The sequence below is a fragment of the Sarcophilus harrisii genome, chromosome 1 (assembly GCF_902635505.1).
Source record: "Sarcophilus harrisii chromosome 1, mSarHar1.11, whole genome shotgun sequence".
In the NCBI taxonomy this organism is placed as follows: domain Eukaryota; kingdom Metazoa; phylum Chordata; class Mammalia; order Dasyuromorphia; family Dasyuridae; genus Sarcophilus; species Sarcophilus harrisii.
Window position 1 is genome coordinate 666,439,016 of NC_045426.1, and position 20,725 is coordinate 666,459,740.

Below are 20,725 nucleotides of genomic sequence, written 5' to 3' on the forward strand. Positions count from 1 at the left end.
GGAGAAGGCTGAGCCGAATGATCTCTGAGACCCCTCTGGCTCTGATGTTCTGGGATTCCGTGATCAGGCTGAGCCCTATCTCAGAAAATGGCCAGGGGGTTCTCCCTCCTTTACAGATGAGGGAACTGAGGTCTAGAGAAGAAATCTGTGACTTCCTTTGAAGGCACACAATCACAGCAGGATCAAAGATCCTGGGTTCAAATTTGGCTTTTCTACTAGTTCCCTTAATTCTCTGAGCCCCATTTTCCTCATTTGTGGCATAAAGGGGTTATACTAAGATAATCTCCATAATCTTAAGGGCAGAAGGTTTGGGGTGGAATTCTGGGGCTTCCCAGAAGGCTCTTTTGTGCCCCTGGTCCAATATCTTTCTCCTCCTATTCTTCCCCTGTTGGCTGATGCCTGGAAGGAAGGAAAGAAAGAAAGAAAGAAAGAAGGAAGGAAGGAAGGAAGGAAGGAGGGAAGGAGGGAAGGAAGGAAGAAACTTTGGAATATTATTGAAAGGTGTGCTGGATGTGGAATCAGGAAGTTTATGTGGAGTCTCAGCACTCTCCAGGCCTCAGTTTGCCCATTTTTGCTCAGACCCCTTCTACCTGTGCCAAAGACCATGGATTCAGGTACTTAGTGTAGGCCTGAGGGAAGCAGTCGTGTGTGTATGTTTGCTGAGTGTTTTCTGAGGAATTTTAGATTAATACAGCTTTTATTTTCTTAGTAAAAACCCAGCCTCTTGGGTGTGTATTTGGACAGAAAATGTCTCCTTGTTCTGGGAAATATAGCCATTCTAGGGTAGGGCTCAAGGCAGGACAATATGCTGGGGCTGTGTAGGAATGACACTGCTAATTTCTAACAGGGCGTTTAGGCTCATAGAGGCTCATAGAGCTTTTTCTCACCATAGCCCTGTAAGGTGGGTGGTACAATGGAAAGGGCACTGGATCTGGACTGCAATCCCAGCTCTCCTCTTCCAAGAGTCCTTGGGTGATCCTGGACAAGTCATTCCCTTTCTAGGCCACAGTTTCCTCATCTAATAAAGTGAGAGTTTTAAATAATGGTTCTAGAAAATTGATAGTGAAATAGATCTATTTCCTGTTGGCAGAGAGGTGGGGGGATACTTCAGCAGAATGGTGTATACATTGTCAGATGAAGTCACTGTATTGAACCGTCACTCAACTGTGTCAGGAAAAGCTAGACTCTGTGAGAAGTTCCACAGTCCAGCAGATCACTCCTATTAATTTTATAGGGAGAAGAGGCTGAGACATTTTTCCCAGAAGTAACTGAGATATGCCCAAAATAACTCATTGGCTTAGGGAAAAGCCACTTGTTAAGTTTTCGATTTGATTTTTTTCACCTTGAAATTAATACACAAAATCAGGACTTATTTTATTATCTTGTTGTTTGTCTGTACTTTACAAAAGTAGTGGAGAAAATGTTTAAAATGTTCACTAAACTTTTTTTTTTGTTTTTAGCAATAAAGTATTTTTTAATTAAAACAGGTACATTTTTAGACATAATACTATTATATATTAGACTATAGTATCAAGTAAATATACTCGATAGATAAGGATAGACAAATGTCAGCATTATATATAAAATCACAGAACTGTTGATTTGAAAAAGAAATGTTCACTAAACTTAAAAAGTTTACTTTTAAAACCTAAAAACTTAAGTTTTTTTTAACTTTTAAACTTAAAAGTGGGTCCTCCCCACCCCAGAGTTGATTGTTAAACATTTACCAGCAGACCCCTAGGGCTTAGAATATTTCCAACTTCTATTTTAACTTTAAATCCTAAGAACCTTTGAGAGAGGATTATTGTCCCCATTTTACAGATGTAGAAACTTAGGTTCAGAGTAGAGGGAATTTAGAATCAAAGGACCTGAAACAGCTCTGCAGTATTGCAATAGCTGAGTGATCTGAGGCAAATTTCTTCCATTCCCTCCTCTCAGTTTTGTCATCTGTAAAATGAATGGGTTAGATTAGATATAAAGGATCGTCCATTCCAGCTTTAAATCTCTGATCTCAAGTGAATTTTCCTGTGTTACACAGCTTGTCATTGGAAAGATGATCGTGAAAATGAATAATGAAATAATCGTGGATGTTATTATTAACAAGAATGATTTAATTATGAAGCAGTTCTATAGTTGCTTATTAGTAGACAAAGATGATTATTGCTAATAGCAATAATAGCCATAATATCCAGATAGCATCTGTAGAAAGCATTATTTATCATGCACATTAGAGCACAAATATGTATTACAGGTTGCAGTTTACAATGCACCTTCCAGGTATTAAATCTTCATTTGAACTCACAGCTGCCCTGCGGGGCCGATGCTGTTCTAGTCATACAGCTGGTGAGTGTCCCGGGTCGGAGATGAGCAAAGCCAGTAGCATTTGCCATAGTTCTTCACGCCTTGTCTGACTCCAAGTCCACTTCTTATGATGGGATGACTGCCATCCCTTCCACACTGCCAGCCACCACTACTACAAGGGAGGGCCTAAAGCCGGAAGGGCCTGAGATGGGAAATATTTCAGAGCAGGAAATGGCCCGATCCAATGGAGCCCTTTCTTTTGCAGAGACTGCTGTGAACATTGGGTTTGCCTGCCGACTGTTATCTGATGATATGGAGATTCTGGAGGAGAAGGAAATCTAGTAAGGAGTGGGGCAGGAAGGGGAGAGGGATGGGAGCAAATGATCTTTGGGAACAAAGAATGGCCAGCCAAGGCAGGCACTGTCAGGGCGGACACTGCTAGGATGGGCACTGTTAGGGCAGACACTGCCAGGAGGGCACTGCCAGGGTGCCAATAATGACAAGAAAGTCCTTCCTCCTGGGTGGAGGGGAATTTTACACCTTCCAAATGCTTTCACACCTTGGATCCAAACATTACTCCTGGGAGGCAGGCAGGGCAGGGGCTATTAGGTTTCAGGGGCCCTTTCTACTCTGTTCTTAAAATCCTATAATTCAATTTTAAATCTCGATTCTGCAGAGAAGGAAGACTAAAGAATAGTAGGACTGAGAAGGTTAAGTGATTTGTCCAGTCATACAGGAAGAAGTGATGACCAGCCCCAAGGCTGCTTTTGTTGAACTCCATGACTTCTCAACAGATGTATTTTAAATAGAAATCATAGAATGCCCGGGCTGAGAGGGACCTAGAAGCTAGAGACTGTTAGAACTGCAAGGGACCTTAGAACATAGAATGTCCAAGCTGGAAGCTGTCTTAGAACAGAGAGTGTTATAACTTGGAGGGCTTAGAACACAGAAGGTCACAGCTAGAAGGGAAATTAGAAGAAATGGCAGAGCTGAAAAAAGGGACTTAGAAGCCAGGATGTCAGGGCTGGGAGGGTCCTTAGAACCCAGGAGGTCAGAGCTGGGAGGGCCCTTAGAACCCAGGAGGTCAGAGCTGGGAGGGCCCTTAGAACCCAGGAGGTCAGGGCTGGGAGGGCCCTTAGAACGTAGAATGTTGGGGCTGGGAGAGCTACCGTAGAGGCAATTTTTTACTCTAATCTCTCATTTTACAACAGAGAAATGTGACCCAAGACCATCCATTGAACAATGGGCTTCCCCAGAATTTTGAGGCCATGATATTCTGGGGTGGGAGGGGGCTGTAGTTGTGTCTGGGCCTCTGACACTGGCTGTATCTGGTACTATCTGGGATGATTCAGTCCCATTTGACCGGTGAGGAAGGGGTGCAATCTGTCCCTGCAGTGGAATGCTTGAGGCATATTGGGAGAGCAATAACAACCTGAGAGATGCCCAAGACTCTGGTCCAAGATTCCAGAGACAACAGAGCAAGATGGCCCTGGTGGTCACTGGAGACTTCTTGGTAAGTGTCAATCCCTATTTCCCGTCATGAAAGACTCTGGAAATAGGAAGCTGAATGGACCATCCATTCACTGTCTTAAAGCCCTCAAGCTATAGCAGAGATATTTGGGGCAAAGAGTACTTATCAATGAACAAAATGATGGGTGAGACAGTGGAAGGAAGCCCTGCATTCAAATTTTGCCTTTGCCTTACTACCCGCAGACCTTTTAGTGAAATGCTTTGTCTCTCAAGCCTCAGTTTCCTTATCTGTGAAGTGAGGAGCTTGAACTAGCTGCTCTTTGGATTTCTTCTAGATCTATGATCCTGTATTTTTCTATGGTGATATGTCATTTTTAAAGTTAATTTTTTTTTATTAAAGCTTTCATTTTCAAAATACATGCATGAATACTTTTCCAACACTGACCCTTGCAAAACTCTGTGTTCCAAATTTAGATGCGCACAACTGTCTGTATGTGAGTGTGTTGGGTGTACGGGAGTGGGCAAGTGCAGACTGGGAGGGCAGATACTCTCCTCCACCCCCGTTTCCCCTCCACAATATGAGGAGCATGGGCCGGTCTGAGTCCGCAGTGCGGGGACTTGTTCCACCGGCCTGTCCTCCCGGGAGGAGCCATTTCCCGTCCATCCTGCGGAGGACTCCGGGGCCCAGAGCGGGCAGCTGGCTGGACTAAAGCCGGCTGGTGATGGCAGGCGCCCCCTCTCTCGGCTCCCTCCAGGACAAGCTGCTGCTCCGGACCGGGGAGGAGCAGCCCCAGACCACTAGGAAGCATAGCTGGCTGGCTCGCCTGCTCAGGCCCAGGGGGGTCCAGAGTGCCCGGGAGGACCCGGCGAGCCGACGCGAGCGAGCCTTCGTGGACCTGGCCTCCCAGTGCCAGGCTGTCATCTGCTGCCGCGTGACCCCCAAGCAGAAGGCCCTTATCGTCCAGCTGGTCAAGAAGTACCAGCGAGTGATCACGCTGGCCATCGGGGATGGCGCCAATGATGTCAACATGATCAAGAGTGAGCGCCCTACGGTCAGGGGAGCTTTGGAATGATGGGGGAAGGAGTCGAGGGCAGCCCCTAGGGGAGCCCTGGGGCCTGGCAGTCCCACGTGGGGCTCTCGCTGGGGTGGGGGGTGGACCCGGGGACTGAGTGCAGGTGGTCTTTGAGTCCTGGCTGTGAAGTTGGGAGAGGGAAGAGATGGTTGCTACCAGTGGTCCCGGGTTCCAGCCATGGCTCAAGGTGGAGGAGACTCTAGCTATTGTCTAGGGTACCTCATGGATGACGACCTGAGTTTGAATCCTCCCTGGGCATATTTACTCCCTATGTGACTCTGGACAAGTCACTTAACCTGTGTGCCTCATTTTCCTCATCTAATTAATCTGTGAAATGGGGATAACGGCATCTCACTTCTAGGGTTGTTGTAAAGATCAAATCAGGTGACATATTATAGGCAAACCTTCAGGAATGATACAGAGGCTAATGACGCTGCTGCTGATGGGTGGGGGCCGGCTGGCCCGAGCAAAGCTAGCTAGTGGGTAGACAGCAGAGCTAGAGAGACGGATGCACGAGTTTTAGTTGAGAGGTCCTGGGGAAGGGGGAGAGGAATGGGGGCTCCAGCTGTGGTCATTGGGGCGGGTCCCCCATCCCCCCTGACGCTCCTTCTATATCGGACAGCCGCTGACATCGGGGTGGGGATCAGTGGGCAGGAGGGCATGCAAGCGGTCCAGTGCAGCGACTACGCCCTGGCCCAGTTCTGCTACCTGCAGCGGCTGCTTCTGGTGCACGGCCGCTGGTCTTACCTGCGCATCTCCAAGTTTCTCCGCTACTTTTTCTATAAGACCTTTGCCAGCATGATGGTCCAGATCTGGTTCGCTTTCTACAGCGGCTTCTCGGCTCAGGTGCGCGGGGGGATGGGGGCAACCCTGTGGGGCGTCCTTCCTGCTCTCTTCCTACTCCACTGCTCCTCCCCCTTTTCCCCCAGCTACTTCTTCCTCCCCTGCCCTGGGATTTTAGCTCTCCACCGGAAAGGTGAGCCCAGGCATCCAGTACCTTGAGGAATATCCAGTATGGGAAGTTTCAGTGATGTTCTAGTCCCTCCCTCCCATTTTATAGAGGGGAAGACAAAGTCCCTGACAGAGAAACTGTCTGACTCAAGGCAACAAATAGCTGAGATTCTAGCCTGGAGCCGCTAGCTCTGAATCTGTTCCCTTCTCTAGCAGCTTCATCCCTGTATCCCTGTCCTCTCAGACAACCCAGTTGGGTGGGGGCTGAGGAGAAGCCGATTCACCTTGGACCTAACAAAGAACCACCCATGCCTTAGTTCCTTAGGACACCATGCCCAGGTCCTGGAAAACAAAAGTGGGCTAGAGTCGGGACAATCCCAGCCCTCCGAGGTCCCACGCCCCAGCTGTGTCTCTACTGCCTTCTTATCCCTTCTCTCTTATTGTTTTCATTTCCTTTTCTTTTTTTATCTCCTTCCTCCCCTCCTCCCCCCCATAATTGGGGTTAAGTGATTTGCCCAGGGTCACCCAGCCAGGAAGTGTTAAGTGCCTGAGGTCGGATTTGAACTCAGGTCCTTCTGACTTCAGGGCCCGTTCTCTGTCCACTTTTTCCATCCTCTTTCTCCCTCTCCCCTCTCTATGATGTTTGCCATTACTCTATAACTTTTAATAACAAGACAGGTTCCCTACCCCCACCTTCTTTGTTTTTGTAAGTAAACTCAATAGTCCTTCAGATATCCAGTTCCTCTTCCTCCTGCTTCCAGCATCTCTTCTAAGTCCTTTAATTACTCTTGGTTTTAGGTCAAGGAGTCTTTTAGAACCTTTTTTAACTTTCAAAGTATACTTCTGTTGTGGTGCAACCATGCCAATTTAGCCAAGTTAAGGAGAATTGAAAGGGACCGATGGGATCATTTTAATATGACTCTCATTTTACAAATGAGACAGAGAGTTCCAGGAAAAAAAAAATCGACCTGGCTGAAGGTCATCCAGGTTGCAAACAGGAGAGCCAGGATTGGAACTTGTGTCTTTGAGGGGGTGTTCTTCCCCATGCACCATGATGTCTTCATCAACTCCTCTATCATTTCCTTCATGTGCTTACTCCATTCACGTGAATGTTGTGATTTAAGAATTAATTTTAAATTTTCCTTAATAGTACTTTATGTTTCCAAATACATGTAAAAATAGTTTTCAACATTCATTTTTGTAAGATTTTGTGATCCAAGTTTTCTCCTCTCTCCCTTATCTCCTCCTCCCCCAAGATAGTAAGTAATGTGATTAAACATGTGCGATTTTTAAAAATGTATTTCCATATTTGTCATGTTATGCAAAAAAAAAAACAAAAAAAAAAACCCGGACCAAAAGGGAAAAAAATCCTACTCTGGTGATCTCTTTTCTTGGTGAGAAGCAGCTGTGCATCATTTGAAAGCTGGATGCAAAGTCCATCATCAGCAAAGCTGGATGTGTTCCTTTGAAGCTTTTCCTGTTTGATAGGGCCCAAGGCAGAACTGGTCATCTCCATACTTCTTTATTAAAACACTGAAATGTGGGAATCAGTTACAGTCCTGGAATGCAAAGATTCCTGGGACATCCAGGACAGTCCAGACTTACCTGCCCAGGAATCTCGTTCCAATAATTTCTATACTCTTTTTTTTTCCCCCCATTTAATTATTTATTTACTATCCTCCCTGCTCCCTCCCAGTTACATTTACATTTTTTTAAACTTTTGAGTTTTAGATTCTCTCCCTTATCCCCATCCTCAGGCCTCATTAAGAAACCACATGTGAAATTATACAAAACATTTCTATAAAAGTCATGTTGTGGAAAAAAACATAGACTTCTCACCCTAATTAAAAAAAAAAAACCTCAAGAAAAATAAAGTTAAAAGGTGGGGCAGGAAGAGAGAGACAGAGAGAGTGAGGAAGAAGGAGAGGGGAAGAAGAAGAGGGAGAAAGGAACAGGGAGAGGGAGAGAGGGACAAGAAGAGGGAGAGGGAGAGTGCTTCAATCTGTATTCAGAGAATTTCTCCTCTGGGTCTTAATAGGATTTTTCAATATAAGTCCTTCAGAGTAGTTCTGGATCATTGTACTGCTGAGAATAGCAAAGTCGTTTATAATTGGCCATCCCAGAGCATTGCTATTACTTTGTATACAGCACATTTCACTTTGCTTGAGCTTCTGGAGGACTTTCCAGGTTTTTTCTGAGAGCATCCTGCTCATCATTTCCCAGAGAACAATAATATTCCATAAACATCTACACTCTTGATAAGGACTCTTTCCCTTTTAAGCTTGCTCAGATCAATTCATAAGATCATAGATTTAGAGCTGGGAATGATCTTGGAGGTCATTAAGTCCAATCTCTTTATTTAATAGAAGTGGACACTAATGCCCAAGGGGTAAAGTAACATACCCAAAGTTACATAGGTGATTAAGTGGCAGAATTAGGATTGGAACTCAGATCCCTTTCCATTACATCATACTATTACTTTGGGATAACTTTCATTGTTAGAACAATACTATATGATGACCAGTTCTGATGGACCTGGCCATCCTCAGCAATGAGATCAACCAAATCATTTCCAATGGAGCAGTAATGAACTGAACCAGCTATGCCCAGAGAAAGAACTCTGGGAGATGACTAAGAACCATTACATTGAATTCCCAATCCCTCTATTTTTGCCCACCTGCATTTTTGATTTCCTTCACAAACTAATTGTACAATATTTCAGAGTCTGATTCTTTTTGTGCAGCAAAATAACGTTTTGGTCATGTATACTTCTTGTGTATCTAATTTATATTTTAATATATTTAACATCTACTGGTCATCCTGCCATCTGGGGGAGGGGGTGGGGGGGGTAAGAGGTGAAAAATTGGAACAAGAGGTTTGGCAATTGTTAATGCTGTAAAGTTACCCATACATATAACCTGTAAATAAAAGGCTATTAAATTAAAAAAAAAACTTTCATTGTTAGGAAGAATTTCTCTTATACCAAGCCCCACTTACATTGCCCTTTGGGGATAAAGTTTAGTTTTTGTTGTTGTTCAATTGGATTTGACTCTTCATACTGGAGTGGTTTGCTGTTTCCTTCTCCAGCTCATTCTACAGATGGGGAAATCGGAGCGGGTTTAAGTGGCTTGCCTATCACACAGCTAGTATCTGAGGTCAGATTTCAATTCCTGAAAATGAGTCTTCCTGATTCCAAGCCCAGCATTCTCTCCACAGTGCCATCTAGTTGCCCCAAACTATAAATAGTCCTTTAAATACTTGAAAACAGCCATCTTGTACATCCTTCCCATTTCTCCATCCGGCTCTTCTAGCTAAACAGACTCATTTTCTTTTTTAAGAAATTTATATCAATAATTTATTTTTTCAACTGTTTTGAGTTCCAAATTCTCTCCCTCTCTAGCCCCTTCTCTACCCACTGAGAAGGCAAGTATTATGACATTACTCTTATTTTCTTTAACTGAGTCTTATAGGGCTTAGTCTTCAGTGCCTTTTCCAATTTTGGCTTTCTTTTGGACCTGTTCACCTTTATCAATGTCCTTTTTAAAATATGGCGCCCAGGACTAAGCATCATAAATACTCTAGGGCAGAGTATCATATCCAGAATGAAAGATGTGATACTTTCTTTTCTGGACTTTCTGACTTTCTGGACTTACTTTCTTTCATTCTAGACTCCATGCATCTCAGGGTATCTTAGGGCCACAAAGCTTATTTGATTGCCTTAGCACACCATTGATTCATTCATCCCTAACATTCATTCATCACTAACATCCCTAGATTTTCCCTCAAGTGATCTGTCCAGCATGCCTCTTTTATCATATACTTGTGATATGGCCATTCAGGATCCAAGACTGGGATTTTATTAGATCTTGACCCATTGTTCTGATCTGTTAAAACTTGTCTGGATTCAGATTCTGACACTGATCATGATAGCAACCCCTCCCGGTTTTGTGTCACCTCCAAACTTAATAAGCAATTTATTTTTCCTTTTATCCAAGTTATTGATAAAAATGTTGAATAGGACAGGACCAAGGATTATTTCTTATGTTGGCTGTTCACTCTAAGCGGCAGCTTTCCTCCAGTTTGACACTGACACATTAAATATCATTTTGGAGCTCTGGTCTAAGTCCTAAATATACTATCAACTAGCCCAGCTTGTCCTAAAAGAGATCATGAAAAAAATCCCTTAATTCTTTCCTGAAATCCAAGGATCCAGAGGCTTTTTCTGATGTACCAGCAACAGAACAACAAGGAGTTTTTTCTTCCATGATGCGCTCTTGATGAGCCTATGCTGTATCATGATGGTTGCTTCCTTTTTCAAGTGTTCAAAAACCATCCCTTTAATAACACATTCTAGAATCTTTCCAAGATTCCTCTACCTTGGTGAATTGTTCTTCAAGCTGTCTTTAGAACCAACCTTTGAAGTCATAAAGATGTAAGATAAAATGAGAAACATTTTTATCTGTAATCAACTGTGTTTTCAACCAAGATCTTATCCTTAGATAGCTTTCCATTAGGACATTCCTTTTCTAATCTGACTCATTTGCAAAGCAAATTTAGAAGCAAAGTACATAGCTCTAGGATTCTAAGTCAGCTTGGAGTAAAAATATGGAAGCTTTTGTTTTTTGTTTTTTTTTTTTTAGCATAAATAAGACTAGTTAATTTAAGCAAAAAGAATAAACATCAGTTGCTACTGGCTTTCTATTCATGAATGTCAACTCTCAGCAGAATGAACAATTTGGAATATGTTTGAGTGTATATTGAATATTTTTATATTGTGTATATTGAATATATTTAATGACACACACCCCTTCCTTTTCCCTTCTTCCCTCCTCCATCTTTTCTTTTTGACTTCTCTGCTTGTCCCTTGTGCTAACTTTCTCTTTCCTTCTGCAGCCACTATATGAGGGTTGGTTCCTGGCTCTCTACAATATCTTCTATACAGCTTATCCTGTGCTCTCCATGGGTCTTCTAGAGCAGGTAAACCTTCTCACTCCAGACACTTTCCTCTCAACCCTTAGGGTTTCAGGGGATCCATGGAAAAGGGATGGGTATTAGCAAGAAGATTCCATATGGGTTTTCTGCTTAAAGTTAGTGTCATGGGTAAAAGGAGTCCCAGACAAATCGGCCCAATTCCAGCACAATGTAAAGTGATAGGGAGGGTGGTTCCCAATTGTTCTTTACCAGAGTTGTTGCTGGTGTCTTAGCCTATTTCCAGGAGTTAACATTTTGTAAGTTGTTACTAAACAGACCCTTTGATCTCCAACATTCATGGGTGCTGGTACTGGAGGGGGGCTCCATCTAGTACTAAGAATAAAAAAGCTTCTTCACCTCCCTTTCCAAGGACATGAGTGCTAAGAAGTGCTTGGAGTTCCCTGAGCTCTACAGTGTGGGGCAGAAGGACCAACTTTTCAACTACTGGGTCTTCTTTGTGGCCCTGGCCCACGGCACTGCCACATCACTGGTGAATTTCTATGTTGCCCTGTGGGCCTTTGATGACATAGCTGGCCCTGGAGGCATCTGTGATTATCAGTCCTTTGCTATCACTGTGGCCACATCTGCCCTACTCTCGGTCATTGCTGAGGTGAGCCCTTCTCTCTGCTTTATTGGGGGTGGTATCCCAAAGTAGCTCACTAGATCTCCATCTTGCCCACAATTCCAACCCTCAATCCTGGTCCCACTTTCCCCAGAGAATTTGGGAATTGGAAGAGCTTCAGTGGTCATGTAGTCCAACCACCCCACTATAAAATTCTTAACAAGTGTTAAGTCTCACAAGTCAGGGAAGGACACAGTTGATACTCTCCCCTTCCTTATCATGTATGTTCCTCAGAGGTTTCCTCTTCTCTCCACATCCATGCATCCATGCATCCATGCATTCGTCTATCCATCCATCTATCCATCTAACAGACAGCTGTTGAGCATGGATGGTATTTACAGACATTGTGCTACATGCTAGAGATTTAGTTTAGATTTTACTTTCAAGTAGCTTACGGTCTAAGGGGGAGGGGGAGATACATATACAAGTAACTCTGATCCAAAAGATTAGGGAGATATCATTCAAGAGGATGGAACCAAGCAAGTTGCTATGGTAAATTTGAAGAGAGAAAGATCATTTTTTATCAATGATTTGGGAAAAGGTATAGATGACACTTTTTATCAGATTTGTTTCAGCCTTAAATGCTGGCAGAGGAAACTAACACAATGGATGGTAAAGTCAGGATCCAGTAAGATCTTGACAGACTAGCATATTTTTTTTCCCCAGATCTAATGTCCTTAAATTCAGGAGGGATAAATGAAAAGGTTTTAGGTTCAAAAAAGCAACTCTAGCCCTAAATCTTGGGACAGGGCATTTTTACCTGGAGATGAGAGGACTCTAGGAGTACAAAAGGATTGTTTTTAGTATCTGAAGAACAAGTCATATGGAAGAGCAATTTGATTGGTTTGGTTTGGTCCTGGATGGCAGGAGGAGAAACAATGGGTACAAATTGCAAAGAAGTAGATTTAGACAGAACTTCCTGACTATTAGAACCATCTAAAAGATGCCTTGATAGTACTGCAGGTCTTCAAGCAAAAGATCTTTTGGCAGGTTTTGTAGTATTGAAGAAAGGAAATTTTTTTTGGGGGGGGGGGGAGAGAAAAGTTGCATTAGATGATCTCTGAAATCCATTACTGCCCAGATTGTCTAATTTTCATCTGGGAAATTCAGAAGTAGTGTTATCTGGGGAAGCTTTGTGGAGGAGAGGGCATTGGAGTTGGATCTTGAAGGAAAGGAAAGTATTCATCAGAAGGAAATGGAGGAGAGAATGGAGAGTATTTCAGTTGTGAGGGATGGTGAAAGCAAAGTCAGGGAAGCAGGAGAAGGCAGGAGGAAAATGGAGGATTGAGAGCTAGCTCCTGATTAGTGTCAACAATGAATCCCCTGAAGTAGCTGAATTGTTTGAATTTGTACCACATATTTCCATGAGATGGAACCAAATACCATATTTTGTGTAATTATAATTTTAAATAGTGAAAATTTTCACATGTGCAACCACTTCAGAGGATCCATTTAATTGGGCTGGAACCAAGATTATACGAATATATTATAACTATATTAATATAGTTATATTAATAATTATATTAATAATATATTATATTTATTATATATTATTTCATAATATATAATTATATACTATATTTTAAAATAATATATAGTATGTATTAATATATATAACTATATTAATATAATTTCTATATTACTTGAAAGGTAGCAAAAAACCTGATCATAGAGGGCCTTGAAAGCCAGGAACAGGGCTGTCTATTTGCCTGTTAGGCAATGGGGACAGGGGAAAAGAGATTTTTCAATAAAGAACTGATCTCATCAGGGGGGTGAATTAAGATAATAATTCATTTAATCTATGAAGGATGGATTGGAGAAGGAAGAGAATGGAAGCAGAGTGACCAGTTAGGGAGCGATACAACAATGTTGGTGGGAGTTAGAGAGCCTGAACTAAGCTGGCAACAGGAGATTGGAGGAAGGGAACTGATGTATGGGACATTATAAAGGCAGACCCAACAAGGCTTGACAATTGAAGGGATTTGATTTTGAAAAAAATTGTAGGCACATCCCTTAGAATGTAGTAAATGAAATATCAGGAGGGAGCTTAGAACTTAGAAAATCAGAGCTGGGAGGAAACATTAGAATGTATACTGTCTTAGCTGAGAAAGTCCTAAGAATCCAAAACCAAATGTCAGAGCTGGGAGGAACCTTAGAACCTTAGTATTTCAGACAGAATATCAAAGCTGGGAAAGGCTTTAGAACCTGGAATATTAAAGCTGGGAAGAACCTTAGTACCTAGAAATATTAGAACTTAGAATGTCAGAGGCAGGAAGAGCCTCAGAACCTGGAATGTTAGATCTGGGAAGAACCAAAAACCTGGAATGTCAGAGACAGGAATTTATCTAGTTCAGTCTTCAACCCAGAGCATGAAGTCAAGTTCATTAAAGTTCCATACACTTTCATGTAACAGGGAACTGCCTCTCTATTGAGTCAACCCTTTTGGCGTTAGATAGCTCTAACTGGTGACTTTGTTCCTATTAAATGGAGAAGAAATCTGCCATTTTAGAAGTCGTCCCTTCTCCTCTCTGTCCATTTCCCCAAGCTTCCCAGCTTCACTCCCTGGGCAGGTTGATAATCCCAGTTCCCTCGGAGGTTCCTCTTTGGAATGGAAGCCCCTCCCCACCATCTCCCCAGGTTAGAGGACCCTATATCTGCTGAAATACAGAGGGCTAAAAAAAATTCTCACTCCTGTTTTGCGAAGACTGTCAGTCTGCTAGATGCCATATAAGCCACATCCACAGGAGATTGTCCCCAAGGCTATTCCAAGACCCCCAAGGATTAATGGCTTTTTCTCCGGTCAGATTGCCATGCAAATCAAGTTCTGGACCATCCTGTCCATCGTGGCTGTTTCTTCCAGTGTGGTCCTCTATTGTTTGATGTCTTTCCTCACTCAGAACTTCACCGCCTTCCGAGTGGCCCCCACCATTTTCCGGTTTCCTTGTAAGAGCTGTTCCACCATCCCTTACTAAGGTCTTGACCTCTGAGGGGGAAGGATATTAGACTTTTCCTCAGAAGAGGTTCCTAGGTACCTATTGCTCAGAGGTCGAGTAACAACATCAAGAAGAGAGGAGTTTCCTCTTCTTTCCTTCATTCTCTTCTTCCCCCTCTTTTTTTCTTCTCTTTCTCTTTCTGGGTGTCTTTCTCCCTCTCTTTTTCTGTGAGTCTGTCTCTTCCCTTTCCTTTATCAGTCTATCTCTTCCTCCTTTATCTCTTCTCTCTTCCTTCCTATCTCTTTCTAGGTGTTTTTCCCCTCCATCTTTCTTCTGTGTGTCTCCTTTTCTTTTTCAATCTCTCGCCCTCCTTCATCTCTTCTCTTTTTTCTTCCTCTTTTATCTCCCTTCCTCTTTTTCCTCCCCCTCTATTTCTTCTCCCATTATCTTTCCTTGTCTCTCTCCCTTTCTTATTTTTTTCTTTCTTCTTCCTCTTCTCTCTTCCTTCCTCTTTCATTTTTCTTTCCCCCCTCTATTTCTTCTCCCACTCTTTCCTTGTCTCTCCCCCTTTCTTCTTTTTCTTTCTTCTTCCTCTTTTTTATCTTTCCTTCCTCTTTCATTTTTCCTCCTCCCCCTCTATTTCTTCTCCCATTATCTTTCCTTGTCTTTCTCCCTTTCTTTTTTTCCTTTTTCTTCCTCTTTTATCTCTCTTCCTTGCTCTTTTTCCTTTGTTTCATTTTTCCTTTTCTCCTCCATTTCTTCTCCCATTATCTTGTTTCTCTCCCTTCTTCTTTTTTCTCTCTTTTCTTCTTTCCTGTCTCCTTCTCTTCTTCCCCTTTTTTCTTCACTCTTCCTTTTTGACTCTTCTCCCTTCCCTTCCTTTCTAGTGCCCTCTTTCTCCTGGGATGGGATGGAGAGGGGGGAAGGCAAGAGGAAGAGATAAGTTAGAATGCAGAGTGATTTCCCCCTCTGTTTAAGAGAAACATCCCCAGGGCCAAGGGCCAGATTGTCCCTCCTGGAACTCAATTTTTGGCACTGATTTGGGTTCGTATTTTTCTGTCTCCTAGATGCCAACCAAAATGCCCTGACAGAACCATATATTCTGCTGGTGGTGCTGCTGACTGTGGTCATAAATACCATGCCCTCCCTGGCCGTCCGTCTCCTGTGCCACATCACTGCTGGGCCTGAACCTGGGGTAAGTTAGTCACCCTAAGTGATTCTCAAAGAAACCCTGAAGTCCTGCTGTATCTACCCAACTTTCTGGGGAAAGTCTTTCAGTTTTCCAAAACAAGCAGAGCATTTTCTTTCTTATTGTGGATAATTCTCCCCATTTTGGGGGGAGTGAGAGAATAACTGAGAACCTAAGAGTAAAGAGGGTCCCCCTTCCCCCGTACACACACCTTCTTGGACTTCTAACTTTTCAAAGCATTTTCCCAGATATTATCTAATTGAATCTTCCAAATCATGTTACTGAATCCTGGCTGGGATAGTTATTAGTTGTTTGGCTTTGGTTGTCTTAATTAAGCCATGTAACTTTGTTGGCCTGTGAGCTCAGTGCTCCAGGGATTATTTTTGTAGACAGGTAATCTGAGGTAAGCAAGCAATATACTGGGTCGTATAGTTGTTATCAGGGAGAGGATCAGAACTTGGGTATATTCTTCCTCAGTCCAAGCTTCCTTTACTACTCTACTCACCTAACTCACCTTCTCACCCTTCCTGGGAAACTGGGAGGACTTGGGTGGGGAGAGGGGCTCTTTCTGGAAATGAGACTGGTGGCTTCTGGTCCCAAGGCATGGATGCTCTGGTCCCTTATTCATCAAAGGCATCCTTGCCTCTCTTTCCAATGAATTCCTTGGCCCCCGCTCCCCTTGTACTCCCCAGCCCCTGCTTCCTCTGTGCTTCCCAGATTCTCAGAACTTCTCATTTTCCTCCGGCATAGAAATCTTACCAAGACACTCGAGTGAAAGTCAGCACAGTGGAACTCAAGGGCCACTTCCAGAGGAACTCGGTCCGCCGCCGCTCTAGCTATGCCTTCTCCCACAAGGAGGGCTACGCCGACCTCATCGTTCGGGGAGCCAGCATTTGTGGCAAGACCCCTCGAGGACCCCACCCCAAACAGGACACCTCACTTTGCCCACGGACAAACATAAAAGTCAAAGAATCACCCTGACACCATTCTGCTCCCCTTCTGTTTTATATAAGACTTTTTAGCCTACCAACTCTGGGATCCTTTTAAGAATCCCCCATTTAAAAAAGAAGATTTTGGGGGGATGGCCCCCACTACAAAACTACTGCTTTATTGCTCTTAATGCAACAGTGACCTCTCTTGGCAAGATGGGGAATGGCAAGAAGGTGAAAGAATACCTCGATGCTTAAAGGGGGAGAGGGTACAGTCCCACACAAGCCTCTTTCTGTGGCCCACCCTCAGTCTAGCCCCTGCCTCCACTGCCAGTTCGATGGTTGCCAAGATGACTGGCTTTGGTCAAAGCCCCATTTATAACTTCTCTCGGACATGGGAGCAGGGAGGGATTTTCTACTTCCCTCTGGGTTAAACTTTATCTCACTTTTGTACCTGGTAGTCTCCTTTGGAGGAGTGGGTTGGGTCCCCTTGCTCCATTTACCTTTGTCCTTAGGGGATCTATAGCAGACTGATATCCAGATAGAAGAGAATCCTGAAGATCATGGAGGAACCAGGAATGCTGCCCATATGGTCTTTTTATAGGAGGGTAGCAGGCTACTCCAACATTAAGTAAGAATTAAGTCTTGGAAAAACACTTAAGCATTTCCAGATCTCACCCTTTCCCACTTGCAGATGAGGAAACAGACTCCGGAAGTAAAAAGAGCTTTATTCAGACACACAACTGCAAGGAGAATTCAGATCTTTCAGGATTTGAGGGGATCTTTTGCTATAGTACTCTTCCCTCATAGTATAGGAAAAGAGCCTTGGCTTTGGGACTCCAGGGGTCTGGATTATAGTTCCTACTCTGGCCACCTGAGGCCCCTGTCCCTTCCCTTCCTTGAGGTCTCAGTTTCCTTATCTGGAAATTGAGAAGTTTGCAGCAAACGGCTTCTGAGGGGCCCCTTCCTACCCAAAGTCGATGTTGGTATGACATACCAGAATGACCCCTCTCTCTATCCAAGTTCTTGGATACCATAGAATTTGGATCCGGAAAGGATTTGGGGGTGGTTATCTTAGTCCCCTTCATTTTTCTTATGGGGAAGCTGACGCACAGAAAGAAGCAACGAGTTAGTGTCAGAGTTAGAATTTTAATCCAGATCATCAGACGCCAAAACCACATGACCTTATCTCTCAGTGACAGAGTCTACTTGAAATTGGATATGTCAGCCTACAAGGGCCCTACTCCTTGCCTCAATCCTGATCCCCATGGGAGGCTCTCAGGACTTTACTGGACAGCTGCCTTTTCTCCTCAACTCCCTTCTTAGTGCTACATACCTACCCAGAAAAGCCCTAGAAGGCCAGGGCTTGGGTGTCCTCAAATTCAGGGCCCCAGGGATGGAGGGGCTTTAAGCTGGAGATTAAAGTACAGATGCTGCAAATGTCAAACAGCAGCTAGTGATTCTTTGGGCTCAAGGAATGGGGGACGCGCCAAGGAAGAATTGAACCTGGGGTGACAGACTACCCCTCCTGCTGTGGGAACCCGAAGAAATAACCTCTGGGACCTAGGACCATGGAGAACAAAACCCTCTCATTTCCCCTGGGGGTGGGATGGGAGAGATTATTAGAGAAGAGCCAGATAAATAGAAGGGAATCCCACTGAAGACAATGTCACTCTTGGTGATCCATCAGGGTCTTAGCTAAGAAATGCTGGCTGGTTTATAAATCCCTTCTTCACAAGAGTCCTGTGAGATGGGAAGCTGGAACATTATTATCTTCATTATATAAAAAAGGCAATGGGCTCAGACAGTTTAAGTGACAACTTGGTTTATTGGTGGCCAGATTTGGACACCAAATCTCTTAAGTCCACAGAGCTTTCCATTAGACTCCAGGGACATTTCTAAGTACAGCTCACTTCCAGCCTTCCCGCTAGTTATTATTATTTTTGTCAAGAGGTACATTTATTTATGAGAAGGTTGCAGACAAAATTAAAAGGTAAAATAGATACCAGGAATGGTAAATATGAAATAAATTTGGGAGAGCAATAGGATTAGCAAAGGAGTTTGGAAGAATTCATTAAAATAATATATCATGAGATGTAAGTATGCCATGGACTGGCAAGGGAAATCCACAGAGGAGTGTAACAGACTAACTAGAGTTAGCTATAATTAGGAGAAAGACGCAACTAAAGGGAAGACTCTATAAAGTGGGAAAGAGCACCTCATATCAGGATTAGTCCTAAAAAGGACTTAGCAAAGATCTTCATCAAAGCACATCTTTTATAGGGGAAATATAACTTTGCTTCCCAGCTAGTCATGTCTGATGCGAGGCTGGAGAAGAGCTTTCCCCTTTTCATGCTGAGTCCATCCCATCCTGATCACCTCCCCTGGAGGAGATAGCCCCCCTCAGGCTGCTTCCATTTGGGGACTTCTCTGTTTGCATTCAGGGATGGGGGATACCTCTTCTTCACCTTATCCAACCTAGCCAAAATCCAGACACCAGGGTGAGTGACTAGAAAATAATTTATTGAAGAAAACAGAAATGACAAAACCCAACAGAGCAGTGAACAGCAAAAATGAACCCACCGAGGACGGTTGTTTGTGTTTTTTTTCTTTTTAAAAAAATTTAAGCCTGTCACCCAGGGTTGGGGAAAGAGGGACCTAGTTTTCTTCTCTAGAAATGGGGCTGGCTCCGTGTTTCTCCCCAGCTCCTTCTGCTGTCCCTCCCTTGTCACAGGATCCAGAGCTGTCAGGGATGTCAGAGGCCAGCTAGCCCAAGCCCCTCATTAGACTGATGAAGTCACTTGCCTGAGGTCATGTAGGTAGTATGTGGTAGAGCAGGAATCCTAAACTCAAAATCCCCTGACTCCAAATGAGAAGCCCCTGCCCCTGGGCTCCTTCTGACATAGCTGGGATTCCAGTTTCTAGGAATAAAAATTTACCCACGTTCCCCTGGTGGAGTTAGGTCTGAGTGAACTAAGGTTATCTGGGAGAGTGGAGAGCTCTGATTCCAAAGGCTAATCCTTCCCTCAGAAATGGGAACCAAAAGGAGTTGGGAGAGGTGGTGGCTCAAAGACAGGGTTTCCCTGGGAGAGGGTGAAGGCCCATCCAGCCTCCCCAGGGTCTGACTCCGGCCCCACCCATTTGTGCTTTACTTGGTTACTAGCTTGGCTGTCTTCCATCCAGCTATTTAGTCTGGAAATGACTCAGAAGGACAGAGCTAATAACTTGACTCCCAGCCACTGGTCTGGAGTTTTGGGAGGTTGGACCTAGTACTGTACTGTTCACAAGACTCAAGTTTGAATCCTGGGTCAAACAATAACTGTTCAGCTTGGGGCAACCAACCTCTCTAGGGCTGTTTGCTCATTTTATAAAATGAGCAGGTCTCTCTTAACTGACATCTATCTATGTTCCCTCACTCAAGACTAAGGTGGGTTACTCCAAAGAACATAGATTTAGAGCTAGCAGAGGACCCTTAAAGATCATTTTGCCTCCTGAGGAAACTGAGGTTCAAGTAGGGGAAGAGTCTCGGCAAAGGTCAGACAGCTGTTAAATAGCAGAGTTGATCTTTGGGCCAGGGCAGGAGGGCTTTGAACCTGAAAGCCATTTCCTAGTCTGACGGGAATGCCCTGAACACTCAGCCTCTCATTTCATACCATGGGTATCACTAAGAGTTATTTTCACCCTCTTCTGGGTCCTGGCCCTGCTGGGTTCTTTGTCCTCCCTGGATGTTCTTTATGGTGGCCTGGAGGTTGGCAGCAATAACCCTCACCCTGTTTTTTCTCTTCCTCTGCCCACCAGGCACTTCACATACCCAAAGCTTCTGAGAACTTGGCCCCCCCTCCCTAGAAACTGGGTACTTTTCAATCAGCCCTCAATGAATTACCCAGCTCAAAGGGTTTCCCCTAGTCCCGAAAGCCTTCTTTGGGGACTAAGAACTCTCTCTGAAAAAGGATACTAAGATTGTCATAACCAGTAGGAAAAATCTTTGCTTTCTGGTTGGTTAAGAGCCACAGGCACATGGAGAACTGGGGGGTCCAAAGGTAGAGAGGTTGGGGATAGTGAGAAGCAATGCTGTCTCCAGCTCCAGATAAGCCCTTCCTTTCCTTTTGGAGAGGGGGCTCATGTCCTGGAAGTTGTGCTGTGAACTCAAGAACCGTCCCTTCCCCTAGAGGAGGTGACTAGGCAAAGACTCAAGATTTGTTCTCAGAAAGGCCTTTCACAAGGCTTTTCCCCTTTCTCTCCCTTTTTTTTTTTTTTTTTTTTTTTTTTTTACAAGAGATCATCTT

At 43.9% G+C, this 20,725-nt stretch overlaps 1 protein-coding gene across 3 annotated transcripts in view; it reads left to right on the forward strand.

Moving 5' to 3' along the window:
- Positions 1 to 17,862, forward strand: part of ATP8B3 (ATPase phospholipid transporting 8B3) — a 98,848-nt gene extending 80,986 nt beyond the window's left edge. For all 3 annotated transcript variants that reach the window (XM_031948134.1, XM_031948135.1, XM_031948136.1), the window contains 9 exons: positions 2,567 to 2,642; positions 3,697 to 3,814; positions 4,527 to 4,809; positions 5,467 to 5,690; positions 10,689 to 10,772; positions 11,137 to 11,376; positions 14,193 to 14,331; positions 15,389 to 15,516; positions 16,261 to 17,862. In XM_031948134.1, coding sequence (XP_031803994.1) covers positions 2,567 to 2,642; positions 3,697 to 3,814; positions 4,527 to 4,809; positions 5,467 to 5,690; positions 10,689 to 10,772; positions 11,137 to 11,376; positions 14,193 to 14,331; positions 15,389 to 15,516; positions 16,261 to 16,491 — 1,523 coding nt within the window. In that variant the 3' untranslated portion in view covers positions 16,492 to 17,862. The remainder of the gene's footprint in view (positions 1 to 2,566; positions 2,643 to 3,696; positions 3,815 to 4,526; positions 4,810 to 5,466; positions 5,691 to 10,688; positions 10,773 to 11,136; positions 11,377 to 14,192; positions 14,332 to 15,388; positions 15,517 to 16,260) is intronic.
- Positions 17,863 to 20,725: the final 2,863 nt, after the last annotated feature.